At 38.1% G+C, this 15,135-nt stretch overlaps 1 protein-coding gene across 1 annotated transcript in view; it reads left to right on the top strand.

Moving 5' to 3' along the window:
- The window catches only part of THOC1 (THO complex subunit 1), a 52,117-nt gene that overhangs the window by 33,642 nt on the left and 3,340 nt on the right, over nucleotides 1–15,135 (top strand). Inside the window, exons 12-18 of the mRNA NM_001260975.1 lie at nucleotides 5,346–5,446; nucleotides 6,849–6,915; nucleotides 7,113–7,163; nucleotides 7,256–7,326; nucleotides 8,065–8,160; nucleotides 8,752–8,817; nucleotides 14,104–14,187. Of these exons, the coding sequence (NP_001247904.1) occupies nucleotides 5,346–5,446; nucleotides 6,849–6,915; nucleotides 7,113–7,163; nucleotides 7,256–7,326; nucleotides 8,065–8,160; nucleotides 8,752–8,817; nucleotides 14,104–14,187 (536 nt within the window). The remainder of the gene's footprint in view (nucleotides 1–5,345; nucleotides 5,447–6,848; nucleotides 6,916–7,112; nucleotides 7,164–7,255; nucleotides 7,327–8,064; nucleotides 8,161–8,751; nucleotides 8,818–14,103; nucleotides 14,188–15,135) is intronic.

Below are 15,135 nucleotides of genomic sequence, written 5' to 3'. Positions count from 1 at the left end.
ACCCCCATCTCTACAAAAAAATATGACAATGAGCTGACTGTGGTGGCATATGCCTGTAGTCCTAGCTACAGGGGAGGGTGAGGCAGGAGAATCGCTTGAGCCCAGGAGGTCAAGGCTGCAGTGAGCCATATTCGTGCTCCTGCATTCCAACCTGGGTGACAGAGTCAGACCCTATCTCAGAAAACAATAAAAAAGAATAATAATTTTTATTGGAACATGGCCACCCTCATTCATTTAGATTGTCTCTGACGGCTTTTGCTCTGTAACAGCAGAGATAAAGAGTTGTGACAGATATATATAGTCCATAGAGCCTAAAATAGTTTCTGGCTGGTCCTTAAAAGATTTGCCAATCCCTGAACTAGAGCAACATGTATTAAGATGGGTAAATTTCAAACATAGTGTTGTATGAAAATAGCAAATTGCACAATAGCACATATTGTATAGAGGTTGAAACAATGCAAAGTACATCCATATATTATTTATAGATGTTTACATATGTAGTAATATAAAATGTGTATAAAAATCCTAACCGTGAAATACATGGTAGTGGTTACCATAGTAGAGGGAGGGAGGGAAATAGAAGTAGGGAGGTTATAGAGGGAGCTTCAACAGTGTCTATAATATTCTGTTTCTTTAACAGATGTGTAACAAGTAAAAATGTTAGGATTTTATATGTGACTGGGTAGTGGGTACATGAACATTGTATTATTTAACTATACCTTTTTGAACATTTAAAATATTTCATAATTTAAAAATTGGATAATTTGATCTCACCTGATGTGTTATGACAGTTGGTAAGATTTTAATGAGAATGTTCTGAATATTTTGTTTTCTAACACACATTTTTTAAAGTATTTTGTGTTAAATTGATAGAAATGGAAGATTTCATATACTTTAATTTTACCCAGGAATATTATTTATATGTAAAATTGGTTGACAGAAAGGCATGTAAGGATGACTAAAATGAAAAGCATGAGACTTTTTAGGTTTAGAATATCGGGAAAACTGAGGCCTGAGCTAAGATGTGCCATAAAAACTAAGGACAGTAGCCTTGTCCAGTGATGTATGCCTGTAGTTCAGCTATTTAGGAGACCAGGGTGGGAGGATCACTTGGGCCCAGGAGTTCAAGTTCAGCCTGGGCAACATAGCAAGACCCTTCTGTACTAAATACATATATACATACATACAGCTAAGGATAATAAAAGCCCTTTGCTCAAGATACACAGACATTTACAAAGAAACATTTGGGCCAGGCATGATGGCCTACACCCATAATCCCAGCACTTTGTAAAGCTGAGACTGAAGGATTGCTTGAAGCCAGAAGTTCAAAACAGCCTGGGCAACAAAGTATGACTCTGTCTCTACAAAAAATTTAAAAGAAAAAAATTAGCTGGGCATTGTGGCATATGCCTGTTGTCCTAGCTACTCAGGAGGCTGAAGCGAGAGAATTGCTTGAGCCCCCGAGTTCAAGGCTGCAGTGAGCTGTGATGGTGCCATTGCACTCCAGCCTGAGAAACAGAGTGAGACCCTGTTTCTAAAACTAATAATAATGAAATGTTTGACCTATGACATAGTGTAAATGGTATAATTTTTTAAATAAGCAAAGAAAAATGGAACTAGATAGTATATATTATGAAGGAAAGGGTACAATTGAGTGCATTCGTTTCACTGTCAGCTCTGTCACTAACTAGCTGTGTAATCTTGCCTAGGTAGTTTTAACTTTTCTGGACCTAGTTTCCTTAAGTATAATGTGAAACAGTTAGCTTGAATCTCATTAGACCTTTTCACCCCCGATTCAGTGGTTTGTTGACTCCTATTTTCAATCCATTGTTTCTATCAAGAAAAATCTTTCAACATAAAAAAATAAAATGAACAGCTAGTAAGCATCACCTAGCCACTTTGGTTCGTCTCTTTAAGCCAGGGGTTCACATCTCTACTCCGGATGTATTGAACTCTGAACTTTGGTCCTTCAAATAGACCAGTCTCTTATTTGGCTCCCCCCTTTTCTCCCCCGTCCCCCAACCCCCACTCTCCATCTTTAGGTTTGTTCCTTGTTGAGAGTTTAGATGCTCCTTTCTCCAGGAAGCCTTCCTAGAGTTGCTTGGGCAAATGGGTGGATGTTGGAGCCTCTCATTGAATTAGTCAACACTGGAGAACAGCTTTTGTGGAGAAAACTGATGTTTTACTTTGTAAAATCCAATCAAGTGTCAGTTGAACATTCAAGTAGAGATGTGTAATAGGTTGTTGAGTATACAAATCTGGAGATTAGGAACAAGATCTAGGTAGAGAGTATATTGTAGGAGTTATCAGTTTATAAATGGTAATTCAAACTGTAGAGTATATGAAATGAGCTGGAGGGGAGAGTGTAGATTGAGAAGAGAAGAAAATATTGAATCAAATCCTGAAGAAAACCCATGTTTAAGGGAGAATGAAGGGACGAGGAGAAGACTGAAGAGTAACCTGTGAGTTTACAGAAAAACTAGAAAAGCAGGGCACTCATGGAAGCCAAGCATATCAAGTAGGATGAGGACAATAAAGAGTGTTCACAGGATTTAACAACAAATAAGTCATTGGTGATCTTGACAAAACACTTCTCCTGCCCTGAGACCAAGTTTCGCTCTGTTGCCCAGGCTGGAGTGCAGTGGCATGGTCTCGGCTCACTGCAACCTCCGCCTCTCAGGTTTAAGCTATTCTCCTGCCTCAGCCTCCGGAGCAGCTGGAATTACAGGGTGTGTACCACCACGCCCAACTTTTTTTTTTTTTTTTTTTTTTAATAGAGAGGGGTTTCACCATGTTGGCCAGGCTAGTCTCGAACTTCTGACCTCGTGATCTGCCCGCCTCAGCCTCCCAAAGTGCTGGGGTTACAGGCATGAGCCCCCACGCCCAACCAACAAAAACACTTTCAATGGATTAGTGGATGAGGCTGTTAGATGATAGCAGGTTGAGGGGCTGATTGGCAACAGTGCCTGTAGTCAGTTAAAGAAGCTTTGCTATTAAAGGGGGAGGTGAGAATGTGGGAGATCTTTGAGGGAGGTTATGTAATGCTTATGGAAAGGAGCTTGGAAAGAAGAGGTGGTAGATACAGAAACCAGGGCAGGCAGTTGATGGAACTCAGTTATTAGGGATATTGGGATTCCAGATGGAAGGTAATCCAGATGGAATACCTTTAGTCATGAAAGAGTTGTGACAGAAGGAAATGAGGTAAACAAAGGTGTGGGTGCAGCTGACTTGTCATTTTGGGGCCAAGAAATGAAATGCTTTCCAATTTAATGAATTTTTCTCCTCATTGAAGGCAAAAGTAGTTATCTACTGAAAGTGAAGAGGAGTGGTAAAGTAGTATTTTTGCTAAGTGAAAAGGGTTTGAAATCATTACTGTGAAGAATAGGAGAGAGAATGACCTTGAAGAATAAAGAGAGATTGCTGACTAAAAACATATGTTTAAGGTGGAGACCACATACCAGTGGTGCCTTCTGCATAGCTGTGTAATTTGGTATATTCACTCAGGCACCTCACTTTCAGCCGAGATTGGAAGCCTGAGAGTTGGTATAGAGAAGGTGACAGTTGGTTTATTCAAGGTTGCTGTGTGCTCACTAGATGTGACAGAAGAAATATGGGACAAGTGTGTTGAGGAAGTTGGCAAGAAAACAGCCAAAGAGATTAACCATGAAGTCTAGACCAGGAGTTGGCAGATTATAGCCTACAGGCCAAATCTGGCCCACCACCCGTGTTGGTTGTTTTTGGTGGTTTTGGTTTTTTTTTTTATCTCTTATATTTTAGATGTTTAAATACCTACATAATATCCATACTATGCCTCTTAGCCCATGTAACCTATTAATAAAAATATTTACTATTTCACACTTCAGGAAAAGGTTTGCTGACCCCTTATCTAGACTAAAATAGGATTGGACTAACAGGTAGAGAATAGAAAGGGCCTTAAAGTCTCAGTAAGATCCAAATATTAGGTATATTGGAAGCACCTGAGTGAGAGACCTGGGAAGGATAGAGGTGGTGAGATAGGATTGTGAGTTAAAGACTTCAGATCTGGGGAAGCTGTAACCCCAGGTCTAGCTGTGGCCACAGTAGTGGGTAGCTGGAGCAGAGGTGGGCCTGTCCGTGGAGTTGATGGCAAGGAACTAACAGCCTGAGTGGAGACAGTCAAGTTGCCCAGGGGCTGGAGGAAGGGAAGGCTGATGGCCAGCCATTCACATTTCCAGTTTGGGATAGGAGAGTTAATATAAATAACAATCAAATACATTCAGTCCTTAAAAGTGTGGGAAACCTGACGGGAAGGCTGATCATTAATTTTTTTTTTTTAAGACCTGGAGCCGCGGTGTGGAAGGGGTTGCTAGTGAATAAGGAGGCTTGTGTGTGTTAGGTGGCCTTAGTAAATGGTACCAAACCATGTAAAGCAGAGCCACCAGAACTTGGGACATTGAACCAAAACCAATTTCTGACGCTTCCAGCTGCCTTACTGGTGATTCATTTAGGAGAACGTGGCTTTCCTTTGTTACTGTAGTTTTTGAAAGCAGTACTAGCGTGAGTTTGTGGTTACAGACTTCACCTTTCCTTCAGTGCTCCATGCACATAATCAGAATGACTTTCCTTCGTCACCCGCAAGTTATTCTTACAGCTGGATGGCAGGGTCGTTGAAGAACTTCCTCATAAATCACCTTCAAGTCCTTTCTAATCTAGATTCTGTGATAATACAAGTATGATGCAGTTTTCACTAAAAGCTAAAAAAAAACAAAGCCCATCTAATCAGAGATGATTTTCACCTCTAATTTCTTAATACCTCTGTTGCAGGCACTTACAGGGCTGCAAAAATGAGTGGTACCCGTTGATATTGTGCTGTTATCCATATCTTCTTTAGCCAGTATTTCTTCATATGTGGGAAAGTAGTAGCCTCAATTTTACTTTTTACTTTTTTTTTTTTTTTTAATTTAGAGTCTTGCTATGTTGCTCAGGCTGATCTCGAACTCCTGGGTTCAAGTGATCCTCCTTCTCAGCTTCCTGAGTAGCTGGGACTATACGCTTGTGCCACCATGCCCAGTTTACTTTTTCATATTTCTGCCTTATTTTATCCTCATGTCAGGACCACAGATAGCGCATTGTTATCCACCAACATGAATCTGTCATGGCATAAAACAGTCAAGAAGTCTAAGTGAAACCTTGACTGGACCGTCTTTGGGCTTGTGCGGTAATGCCTCATGTGCAATGAATTCTCAACAAATGTTTTTTAAATTGAATTGGAATCTTCCATTTCTATAGTAGCACATTTTGTACCTTTAGGCAAAACTTGATTTTAATGTGTTGTTTTCATATGTGTTTGCTTGTTTCTTGAGTAGCTGATGGATTTACAACTGAGTGACAGTAACTTTCGTCGACACATCCTGTTGCAGTATCTCATTTTATTCCAATATCTCAAGGGGCAGGTCAAATTCAAAAGGTAAGATAATATGGGTAGTAAATAATTTGTAAACAGTAGCCAAGAAAAAAAAGGACTTGCTTATGATTTTTCTTTTGTATTGTGTCCATTTCATGTTAAGGTTGTATCCCTAAAACACATGTATTGCAGCTGATATATTGAAGGCTTTTAGATATTAGGATTAAGGAAAAGATGTTAAATATATCTGTCAGTGTGAGTTTTTCCTGCCCCAATTCCAGGGCTTAGCAGGAGTTGTCGTCTTTATTGGCAGGTGGAGGTCTCTGCTCCAAACTTCCATCATTCCCTTCTCACCTCCCTCAGACCTCCTCCAAAGCGGATTTGTAGACTAAGCCAGTAATACATCTCTCACAAGGTGTGGAGCTGTGTAGGACATTCAAGCTAAAAGATGCAAATAAAATATTTAAGCAAGAAGGAGTTCATTTCTTTGGGGTTTCACAAAACCTTATTAGGCTCTCTACTGTCTATCTAAATCCCTCCATCCATTTCCTCCTGTCCTGTCCATAACTGAAGGTGGAGCCCACTGCTACTTAACGATATTTGTGTTAAGGACACTGAGCAATGCAGTATTAGTTGTATAATGACTTTACTACCTGCTGGGTTTGAATCCCAGGCTCATCATTTGCTGGCTGCAGTGCAGCTCTTTCAGACTTGTCATTTTAAGGTAGTAGCACATGGTAAACACTAAAAAAATGTAATTTCTTATCCTTCTATCTATTTTTGAGGTTTGGTATAGCATTGTAGGAAGATCAGGGACTTTGGAGTGAGACGTAGGTTTGAATTAAAGCTTTATGGCCTTGGGCAAATCATTGAGCCACTGTAGTCTGTGTTTAATATGTACATGTACTTGTTCCAAGAATTCAGTAAATAATGTATGTAAAGTGTTCAGATCCTAGCCATCAATATTTATTGGATGTCTTTAAATCACCTAGTGCATTGTGAGAGTTCAGTTAGTGGTGGCTATTAACAATTTGGGTTTGCCTGTTGCCTTTTCTAGGGTTTGGGTGTTTTTATTCGTTGTGTTTTGAATGAACCTTAAAGGAATGTAGCATGCCATACTGAATGTGCATCATGTATACAAATATCTTAATATCAAATCAGAGGTTTTCATTTCACACTCAGCTTATTTTAGGAAACATTTATTGCTCTGTTCATAGTGAATCCGATTGATTAATTGAATGTTTTATTACCTGCATATGTTTTTATGTCTTTAGTACCAACCCTCTTGAGGAAGAAGTACAAGAATTTTCTCTTATAATCCTTTCATTTGTGACTATTCTTATCTTGGTAATTTTTGACACTATCCACAGTATAGTTACATGTTACATGCCTTGTGTTTTTTAAAGCTTAAAATTGGATATGCATTGCTGTAACTCAAGCATGCTTTCATTGCTTTGTTCCCTAGTTCAAACTATGTTTTAACTGATGAACAATCACTTTGGATTGAAGATACTACAAAATCAGTTTATCAAGTAAGTTCAACACGCAACAAACCCATGATTGAAAAAATGGAAATTTAGGATTTTCTTTGTTTCAGCCCCAAATAGGAAAATAAGGATAAAGTTAAGCTCAGGTACAAGACCACAAACACTCCTTGGTTCTCTGCCTACAAACCACTCCTATGATGCAGAAAGTTGTTGAAAGCTTAGTATATTCTTTCTAATCACAGCTACTATCTGAAAACCCCCCCGATGGAGAAAGATTTTCAAAGATGGTAGAGGTATGTGTTTTTTATGTTTACATCCTCTTCTTAGCACGAAACAGAATTTCAGAGGATTCCATTAACCAAAATGTAATCTCTGTTTTTCCCAGCATATATTAAACACTGAAGAAAACTGGAACTCATGGAAAAATGAAGGTTGCCCAAGTTTTGTGAAAGAAAGGTAAATACATACTCATCACAAGAACGATGAGAAAAGCTTTTGAAAATATGCTCCGATACGACTATAGCATGTAAAGATACATGTAGATATTTCATATAAAAAATGTAAGTCGAACTCTGTAAGAGTACAACCACTTTGATTTACCTCTGTATTTTTTTTACCTCATAAATTTCTTGTCATTAAATTCCTGGAACAAACATCTATATTATTGAGAAGAATACTGTATATCTACTCCATGTGATTTGCCCTGCAATGTGGCATTTTTGTCTTATATTTGATAATTGTTCTATCATAATATGAAGTTTTCATCTTTTTTTTTTTTTTTTTGAGATGGAGTCTCTATCACTCAGGCTGGAATGCAGTGGCGCGATCTCAGCTCCAGTGGCGCGATCTCAGCTCACTGTAGCCTCCACCTCTTGGGTTCAAGCGATTCTCATGTGTCAGCCTCCCGAGTTGCTGGGATTGCAGGCACCTACCACCATGTCTGGCTAATTTTTGTATTTTTGTAGAGACAGGGTTTCACCATGTTGGCCAGGCTGGTCTCGAACTTCTGATGTCAGGTGATCCACCTACCTCAGCCCATCAAAGTGCTGGGATTACAGGCATGAACCACCATGCCCAGCCAGTTTTCATCTTTCTTAAGAGGAAAACAATAACTAAATTTTATTTTACATTAAACATTCTTCTATTTCTGCTATGTGTAATTCAAAAAATAGTGTATGTTTTTTTTCACCACAGAACATCAGATACCAAACCTACGAGAATAATTCGGAAGAGAACAGCACCCGAGGACTTCCTAGGGAAAGGACCCAGCAAAAAAATTCTGATGGGAAAGTAGGTGAACTTGTCTTCATGTGGAATGTTCTTATTTTTATATTTTGAAGATGTTACTATAAGAACTCTCCATCCAAAATATAATATGAATTTGTGTTTGGTACACACATAGATAGAGCAAACCGCACTCTCTATACTGCCCATTATGTAGGTTCATGCACCAGATAAAACCTTCATTTTGTCTCCAGCTTCCAAAATCTGTGTCTCTTGGCTGTGCCGTTTTTTCCGTTTCAGACAGTAGGATTGTTTAGATTGATGAAGCTCACTTCTAGTTGTTGCAAGGTACCATAATCCTTGAGTTCTCTTACCTTCTACTTAACTAATCATTGCTTTAGGTTGTGCTTGAATATTTTTAGAAAAAACTAAAGATTATTCAATTATCATTAGTCATAATTATAATTAATGATTATATGTTCATATAGAGAATAATTTTAGGTATTTTAAATACCAAAAATTATTGAGAAAAGTAAAACTCATACTATCAACATCCCCAAATCCACTATGTACATTGTATTGTTTTTCTGTTCAGTTTCAAAGCACATAAGGATGGTGTCCATAAAAAACGTATTTATTTCTGTGTCTGTTTTGTAGTGAGGAGTTAACAAGGCTTTGGAATCTTTGTCCTGATAATATGGAAGCCTGTAAATCAGAGACAAGGCAAGTTGAACATTTTTCAAATGAAGTGTTGCTTTTACCAAGTTGAGTAGAATGGAGCCTTTTCTCAGCTATGATCAGAGCTCAAACGAAATTTAAAAGTTTATTGTGGTTGACTCTTGGCACAGCAGAGTGTAACTTCCCACCATAAAACTCCTCAAAGTGCTGATAAAATAATTTTAGAAATCACAAAAAAATAAAGATTCACAAAAGGAATCAAAACTACAAACAGAAGAGTAAGCCTATGAACAGAATATGGTTCTAGGGCAGCAGTACTAATGATTCCCAGCTTTGGGAACCAGGGAACTTGGGTTTTGTGTTTTGTTTTTTTTTGAGACGGAGTCTCACTCTGTCACCCAGGCTCGAGTGCAGTGGTGTGATCTCGGCTCACTTCAAGCTCCTCCTCCTGGGTTCACGCCATTCTCCTGCCTCAGCCTCCCGAGTAGCTGGGACTACAGGCTCCTGCCACCACGCCCGGCTAATTTTTTGTATTTTTAGTAGAGATGGGGTTTCACCGTGTTATCCAGGATGGTCTCAATCTCCTGACCTTGTGATCTGCCTGCCTCAGCCTCCCAGAGTGCTTGGATTCCAGGCGTGAGCCACCGCACCCAGCCGAACTTGGGTTTTAATAGTCACAAAAGGACAGAAAGGCCTTAGGCCTGCATGAATTTGTGAGTGAGTTTCCCCTGAACAAAGCTGAAATTGTTGAAGCACTACACATCTGTAAAAGAAGGGCAGGGCGGGGATATGCTCCCTGGCACAGGAAACAAGCTTATCGGTTTTTACCAACACATAGGTTACAGGAAAAAGTATTCCCTGAGAAATTGTCCCATAAGTCTGCTCTCTTGCAGTCTTACAGTTTAAATTTTTCCTACCAGCAATGTAAAGGAACCCTCAAGCTAAGACAGTGAACTAGAAAGTCCCATGCTGGCAATAAAAATCTTTCTGAAGGTCACCCCTTCAACCCAAACTAAACAAGATTCCCACAGATAAAAATCTAAAGATTATATTCACAAGGTTGTTAAAAAAAAAAATAAAACCCAAAGATAAGTTCACCATCCAAACTTACAAAACTTTCAGGGAAATAGTCCACCATGAGCAAGATTGGCAAACAGAACAAGCAACAGAAGTTGGCCACTTTAGATAATAAAACCATAAGATAAAGGCTGTAAAAAAAGTATATTTCAGAAAATTAAGACAGAATAAGAAGGAATTGAAAACACAGGAATATGGCACTATCAAAAAGGACTAGGCAGACTTGAAAAACAAGTAATACTTCTAGAAACGAAAAAATATAGTCACTGAACTTACAAAATGGCCAGGTTTAATAGCAGTCTAGACATAGGTAAAGTAAGAATTAATGGGTTAATTAATGATTGAGAAATCACCCAGAAAGCAATACAGAAGGAGCAGAGTTAGAAACGATGACTTAATGATAGTTGAGGAAGTCCAGCAAACATCTAATGGCAGAAAGAATAGCGAATGGGAAAGAGGCAATAATTGAGTTAATTATTAAGAATAGGCATTAATTCATAGGTTCAAGAAGTATAATACTTAAGGAGGATAAACCAAATAAATCCATATCTCTGTACATGATAATAAAGTCACCAGAGAGAAAAAACAACCTACAGAGGAGCACAGTTAAACTAACAGTTGACTTCAAGAATAACCAAAGAAATCAGAAGACAGTGGGACGAGTGTTTGAAAATCTTTCGCATTCTCTGTTATTTCTTCTGCCATTAGATGTTTGCTGGACCTCCTCAACTATCATTAACTCATTGTTTCCAACTCTTGCTCCTTCTGTATTGCTTTCTGGGTGATTTCTTAATCATTAATCCATTAATTCTTGCTTTTCCTATGTCTAGTCTGCTATTAAACCTGCCCATTTTGTAAATTCAATGAGTATATTTTCTCATTTCTAGAAGTATTACTTTTTCAACATTCAACTCAGAAATTCTGTAACAAGTTAAACAGTTGTGGTTGAGTGATTGACTAAAACTATGAGAAACTATCAACAGTCCCTAGTGAAAAAGCTGTCTTAAGGAAACTGAACCCAGAAAGAAGTAAACTGCAGAAAGGATTACTGTGTGGACACTTTGGTAAACATGAAGAAATCTGAATAAATCGTATCAAGAATTCATTGTATAAAATAGTAATAATTATTATTTAGGGTTATTTTAAAAGGTGAACTTGCTAAAAGTGACAGGTAAGACAAGAAGGGGTGGTCAGAATTAAAGAATGTTATGGTTAAGTCAAACATGCTTGTAAAGTATGTGAAAGAAATGGAATGTGTAATTTTTAAATAAATTGAGGGGTAAAAAAGGTAAATACAGAAAATTTAAGCAAGTAAATAGAAAGTAGGAGAGGAGAAAAAAAGCTCAGAAAACACAACACAAAGTACAAAACAGTATGGTTAAATTCAAATATAAATGGAAATGGACTTTCTGGCTCAAAGACAGAAATTGGTGTTACATTTTAAAGATCCATCGGCCAGGCGCGGTGGCTCACACCTGTAATCCCAGCACTTTGAGAGGCCTAGGCAGGTGGATCATGAGGTTAGGAGATCGAGACCATCCTGGCTAACACGGTGAAACCCCGTCTCTACTAAAAATACAAAAAATTAGCCGGGCATGGTGGTGGGCGCCTGTAGTCCCAGCACCTTGGGAGGCTGAGGCAGAAGAATGGTGTGAACCCAGAAGGCGGAGCTTGCAGTGAGCCGAGATTGCGCCCACTGCACTCCAGCCTGGGCAACAGAATGAGACTCCGTCTCAAAAAAAAAAAAAAAAAAAGATCCATCTAATCCATCTATATGTTTATAAGAAATATACCTTAAAAATAAAGATATGGAAGGGTTGAAACTGAAAGAACTTTTAAAAGATGTAAATTTTAAAAGGCATAGTTATATTCGGATCAGGCAGAAAAGACTTAAAAGCAGAAAGCATTATTAAAAATAAAGGCAATCATTGCATAAAGATAAAAGGGAAAAAATAGAAATACACACATTTTAAACTTTATTTTCTAAGAACGTGTTCTCAAAAATGTGACAAAATTAGAATGAGAAGTTGACCCAGGTCAGTTTTCACCATCCACCACCCAGAAAACCCACCATCTAGTAGGATTTTGACAGACGTTTCTCAGAATTTAATAAATTTTGGTGGAAAAAACTTAGTGTAATACATTTAGAATTTAACAAAATAATTAACAGGCTTGGTCTTACAGAAACCACAAGTTTTTGTAAATTATATGTGAATAACAAAAGCAAAAATACTTAAAACTGCTTTAAACACACTTCTAAATAATCCTTGAATCAAAGAATAAATCATAATGGAAATTAGAAAATGTAGGGCCGAATGACAGTGAAAACACTACGTGTTCAGACTTTGAGATCTAACGTAGTAGAACACAGAAGAGAAAGGTAGAGCCTTAAGTGTTCACACTTTCAAAAAGAATGGAATCTAAAAACCAAGCTAAGTAAGAGTCTAACACTGAGAGTCATTCAGAGGAAAAGTAAACGTATAGAAGTAGAAAGTAAAAGAAGATTAGAAATCAGTAAAAATAGCCAACAAACAATGGAGAAGATCAACAAAATCAAAAGATTTTTTTTAAGACCAAGAAAAATAGATAAAATTCTAGCACAATTGATAAATAAAATTAGATTCCTACCAAATCTATGAGAGTAAATCAATCCAGTAGAAAAACGGACAAAGGAAGAGCCAGATTCAGAAGTAGAAACCTTAATAAACCTCTGAGAAGATGCTGAACTTCACTAGTAACTGGAAGTACAGTTAAAAACTACAGCGGGCAGTTTCACAGCTAAGAGATTCAGTAATTTAAAAATACCCAGATTCTATAAGAATTATGGATAAAAATAATTTGCCAGTGCTGCTGGTGGGAGTCTGATGACACAACCACTCTATCTGAATGTTAAAGATGTCTGTGCCCCGCTAGTAGGTGTGTTGATCAGAATAGTGTTTCTAAAAACTAAGTTTGAGGCTGGGCGCGGTGGCTCAAGCTTGTAATCCCAGCACTTTGGGAAGCCGAGACGGGCGGATCACGAGGTCAGGAGATCGAGACTATCCTGGCTAACACGGTGAAACCCCGTCTCTACTAAAAAATACAAAAAACTAGCCGGGCGAGGTGGTGGGCGCCTGTAGTCCCAGCTACTCGGAGGCTGAGGCAGGAGACTGGCGTGAACCTGGGAGGCGGAGCTTGCAGTGAGCTGAGATCCGGCCACTGCACTCCAGCCTGGGCGACAGAGCGAGACTCCGTCTCAAAAAAAAACAAAAACAAAAACAAAAACTAAGTTTGAGAATCATTGGTGGTTTGTAAAGTCAGTTTAGTAATTTAAACTAGCATTTTTTTAATGAAATAGGAAATGTACTTTTGTGAAACATTAGCTTTACTTATATCTATGGTACATATACTTGCATATATGTGTGTACTGGGTTGCAATGTAAAATGAGTTTCTTACTGTGGGTTGCAGTGGAAGTTTGAAGGCCCAGTGCCTAAAGAAATCTGTTCATCTACAAGGAGACAGGTGCAAGAATGTCCATTTAACATTGTCAGAGCAAAGAGTGGGAAGACAACTTAAATATCTCTGGATAGGACATGGATAACTTGTGGCATGTTCATAAAATGGAATATAGTATCTATAGCATTAGGAAACAAATGGATATTGGGATAATTTTTTTTAGAGAGCCCATTTTCCTAGTTTTATTCTAGAAGATGTCTTCTGATCCTGAGATCTCATTTCTTTGCTTGTCCCTGTATAAAAATTTTATTTCTAAAAACAAATTCAAGAAAGATGCATTTTAAAAATCAACAATGCTACCATGGTAACAATTTAAATAAGAGCTAAAGGTTAAACCCTTGAAATCGTATTATGGTCTGATTATTAGCTTTGGTCTAATTCTGGTCTAAAGAAAAAATAATTCATGGATGGGGACGTTATGTAAAAGTTTCTTATTTGCTGGTAAAATTCAAATGCTATAAAATCCCCTGGCTGCCCTGTTTGAGTAGCAACATATTCATATATTATGGTGTGTAATTAAAGTATACAATATATGTAGTAAATACTATATGATAGTGTTTAGTATTAGACTATCCCCTCTTTATTGTCCTTTCTGAATTTAGTTTTGAGGATTTTAGTTCCTTAAAAGTCTGACTTCCCAAGTAATCAAAACTGTAACTAAAAGTATGGGGCCATTAGAATCTTGTCTTGCCACCACTTTATGAGTATTTATTATTAAGAATATATGTGATCCTCACTAGTTATTTTATACTGCTCAGGGAATACATGCCCACTTTGGAGGAATTCTTTGAAGAAGCCATTGAACAGGCAGACCCTGAAAATATGGTTGAAAATGAATATAAGTAAGTAATGTTTCTCATTAGCTCATTTTAATTTTATTCGATTTGTTTTTTCCTTAGGAATTATGTGTATACTAGAAAACTTATTAAGAGAGGCAGTGGATAGAGTAGTGCTTTTTCTCTTAGGGGAGTTCCTGTTAGGACACATCCTGATTTCAAGGAGTATTCCTGTTAACTAAGCGTGACTTGGAATCACCCTTGTTTCAAAATATAAGAAAAAAAAAAAAAAACTCCCCCTGGCCCCCATTTCTCTCCAACTATTAGTTCTTTTCTCTCTACCCTTCAAAGCACAGTATCTCACAGCAGCTCTTAACCTATCCTGTTCCCCTTAGATAATGTTTTCTTCTCTTGGTGTCCATGAGAATCCAAATCCATGGTTCTTCTGTTTGCCCTTTGCCCTCGCTGCCCACTCCACCTCACATTCCATTTCAGCCTCCTCATCCTCTGCCTAACTCAAATGTTGGAGTAACATCAGGACTCAGTCTTAGCCTCTTTATCTAGAACCTTCTGGGTGACACCACAGTCTCATGGCTTTCAATAGGAATCGAAGAGTAGTGGTTTAAAGGCAAGAGGCCTCTTGTCAGAATGCATAGGTTCCAGTCCCCTCTACCACTTACTTATTAGACTAAGGCTAATTTAATAATTGAATCGCCATCCTCCCTTTCCTCATCTGTTAAATAGTAACAGTACCCATTTCACAGGGTTATTCTGAGGATTAAATAAGACAGTTCACTTTCAACCATACAGGGCATGTCGTTAGCACTCAATATTCGTTACTAGTGTGACCCTGTGCCCAGAGTTGTTAATTACTGTGACCTCTGTGACCTCTTCACTGTTTTCTCTAGCAGTGGTCAGTGCTCCATGTATCAGCCAGTGATCTTTAAAATAACTGTCCAAGTCTGATCTGCTTAAAATCTTCCAGTGAGTGCCTGTTCCAAAGTCCCTCCCAGG

The sequence above is a fragment of the Macaca mulatta genome, chromosome 18 (assembly GCF_049350105.2).
Source record: "Macaca mulatta isolate MMU2019108-1 chromosome 18, T2T-MMU8v2.0, whole genome shotgun sequence".
Lineage (NCBI taxonomy): Eukaryota > Metazoa > Chordata > Mammalia > Primates > Cercopithecidae > Macaca > Macaca mulatta.
This window is presented reverse-complemented; position numbering and strand designations above follow the sequence as displayed.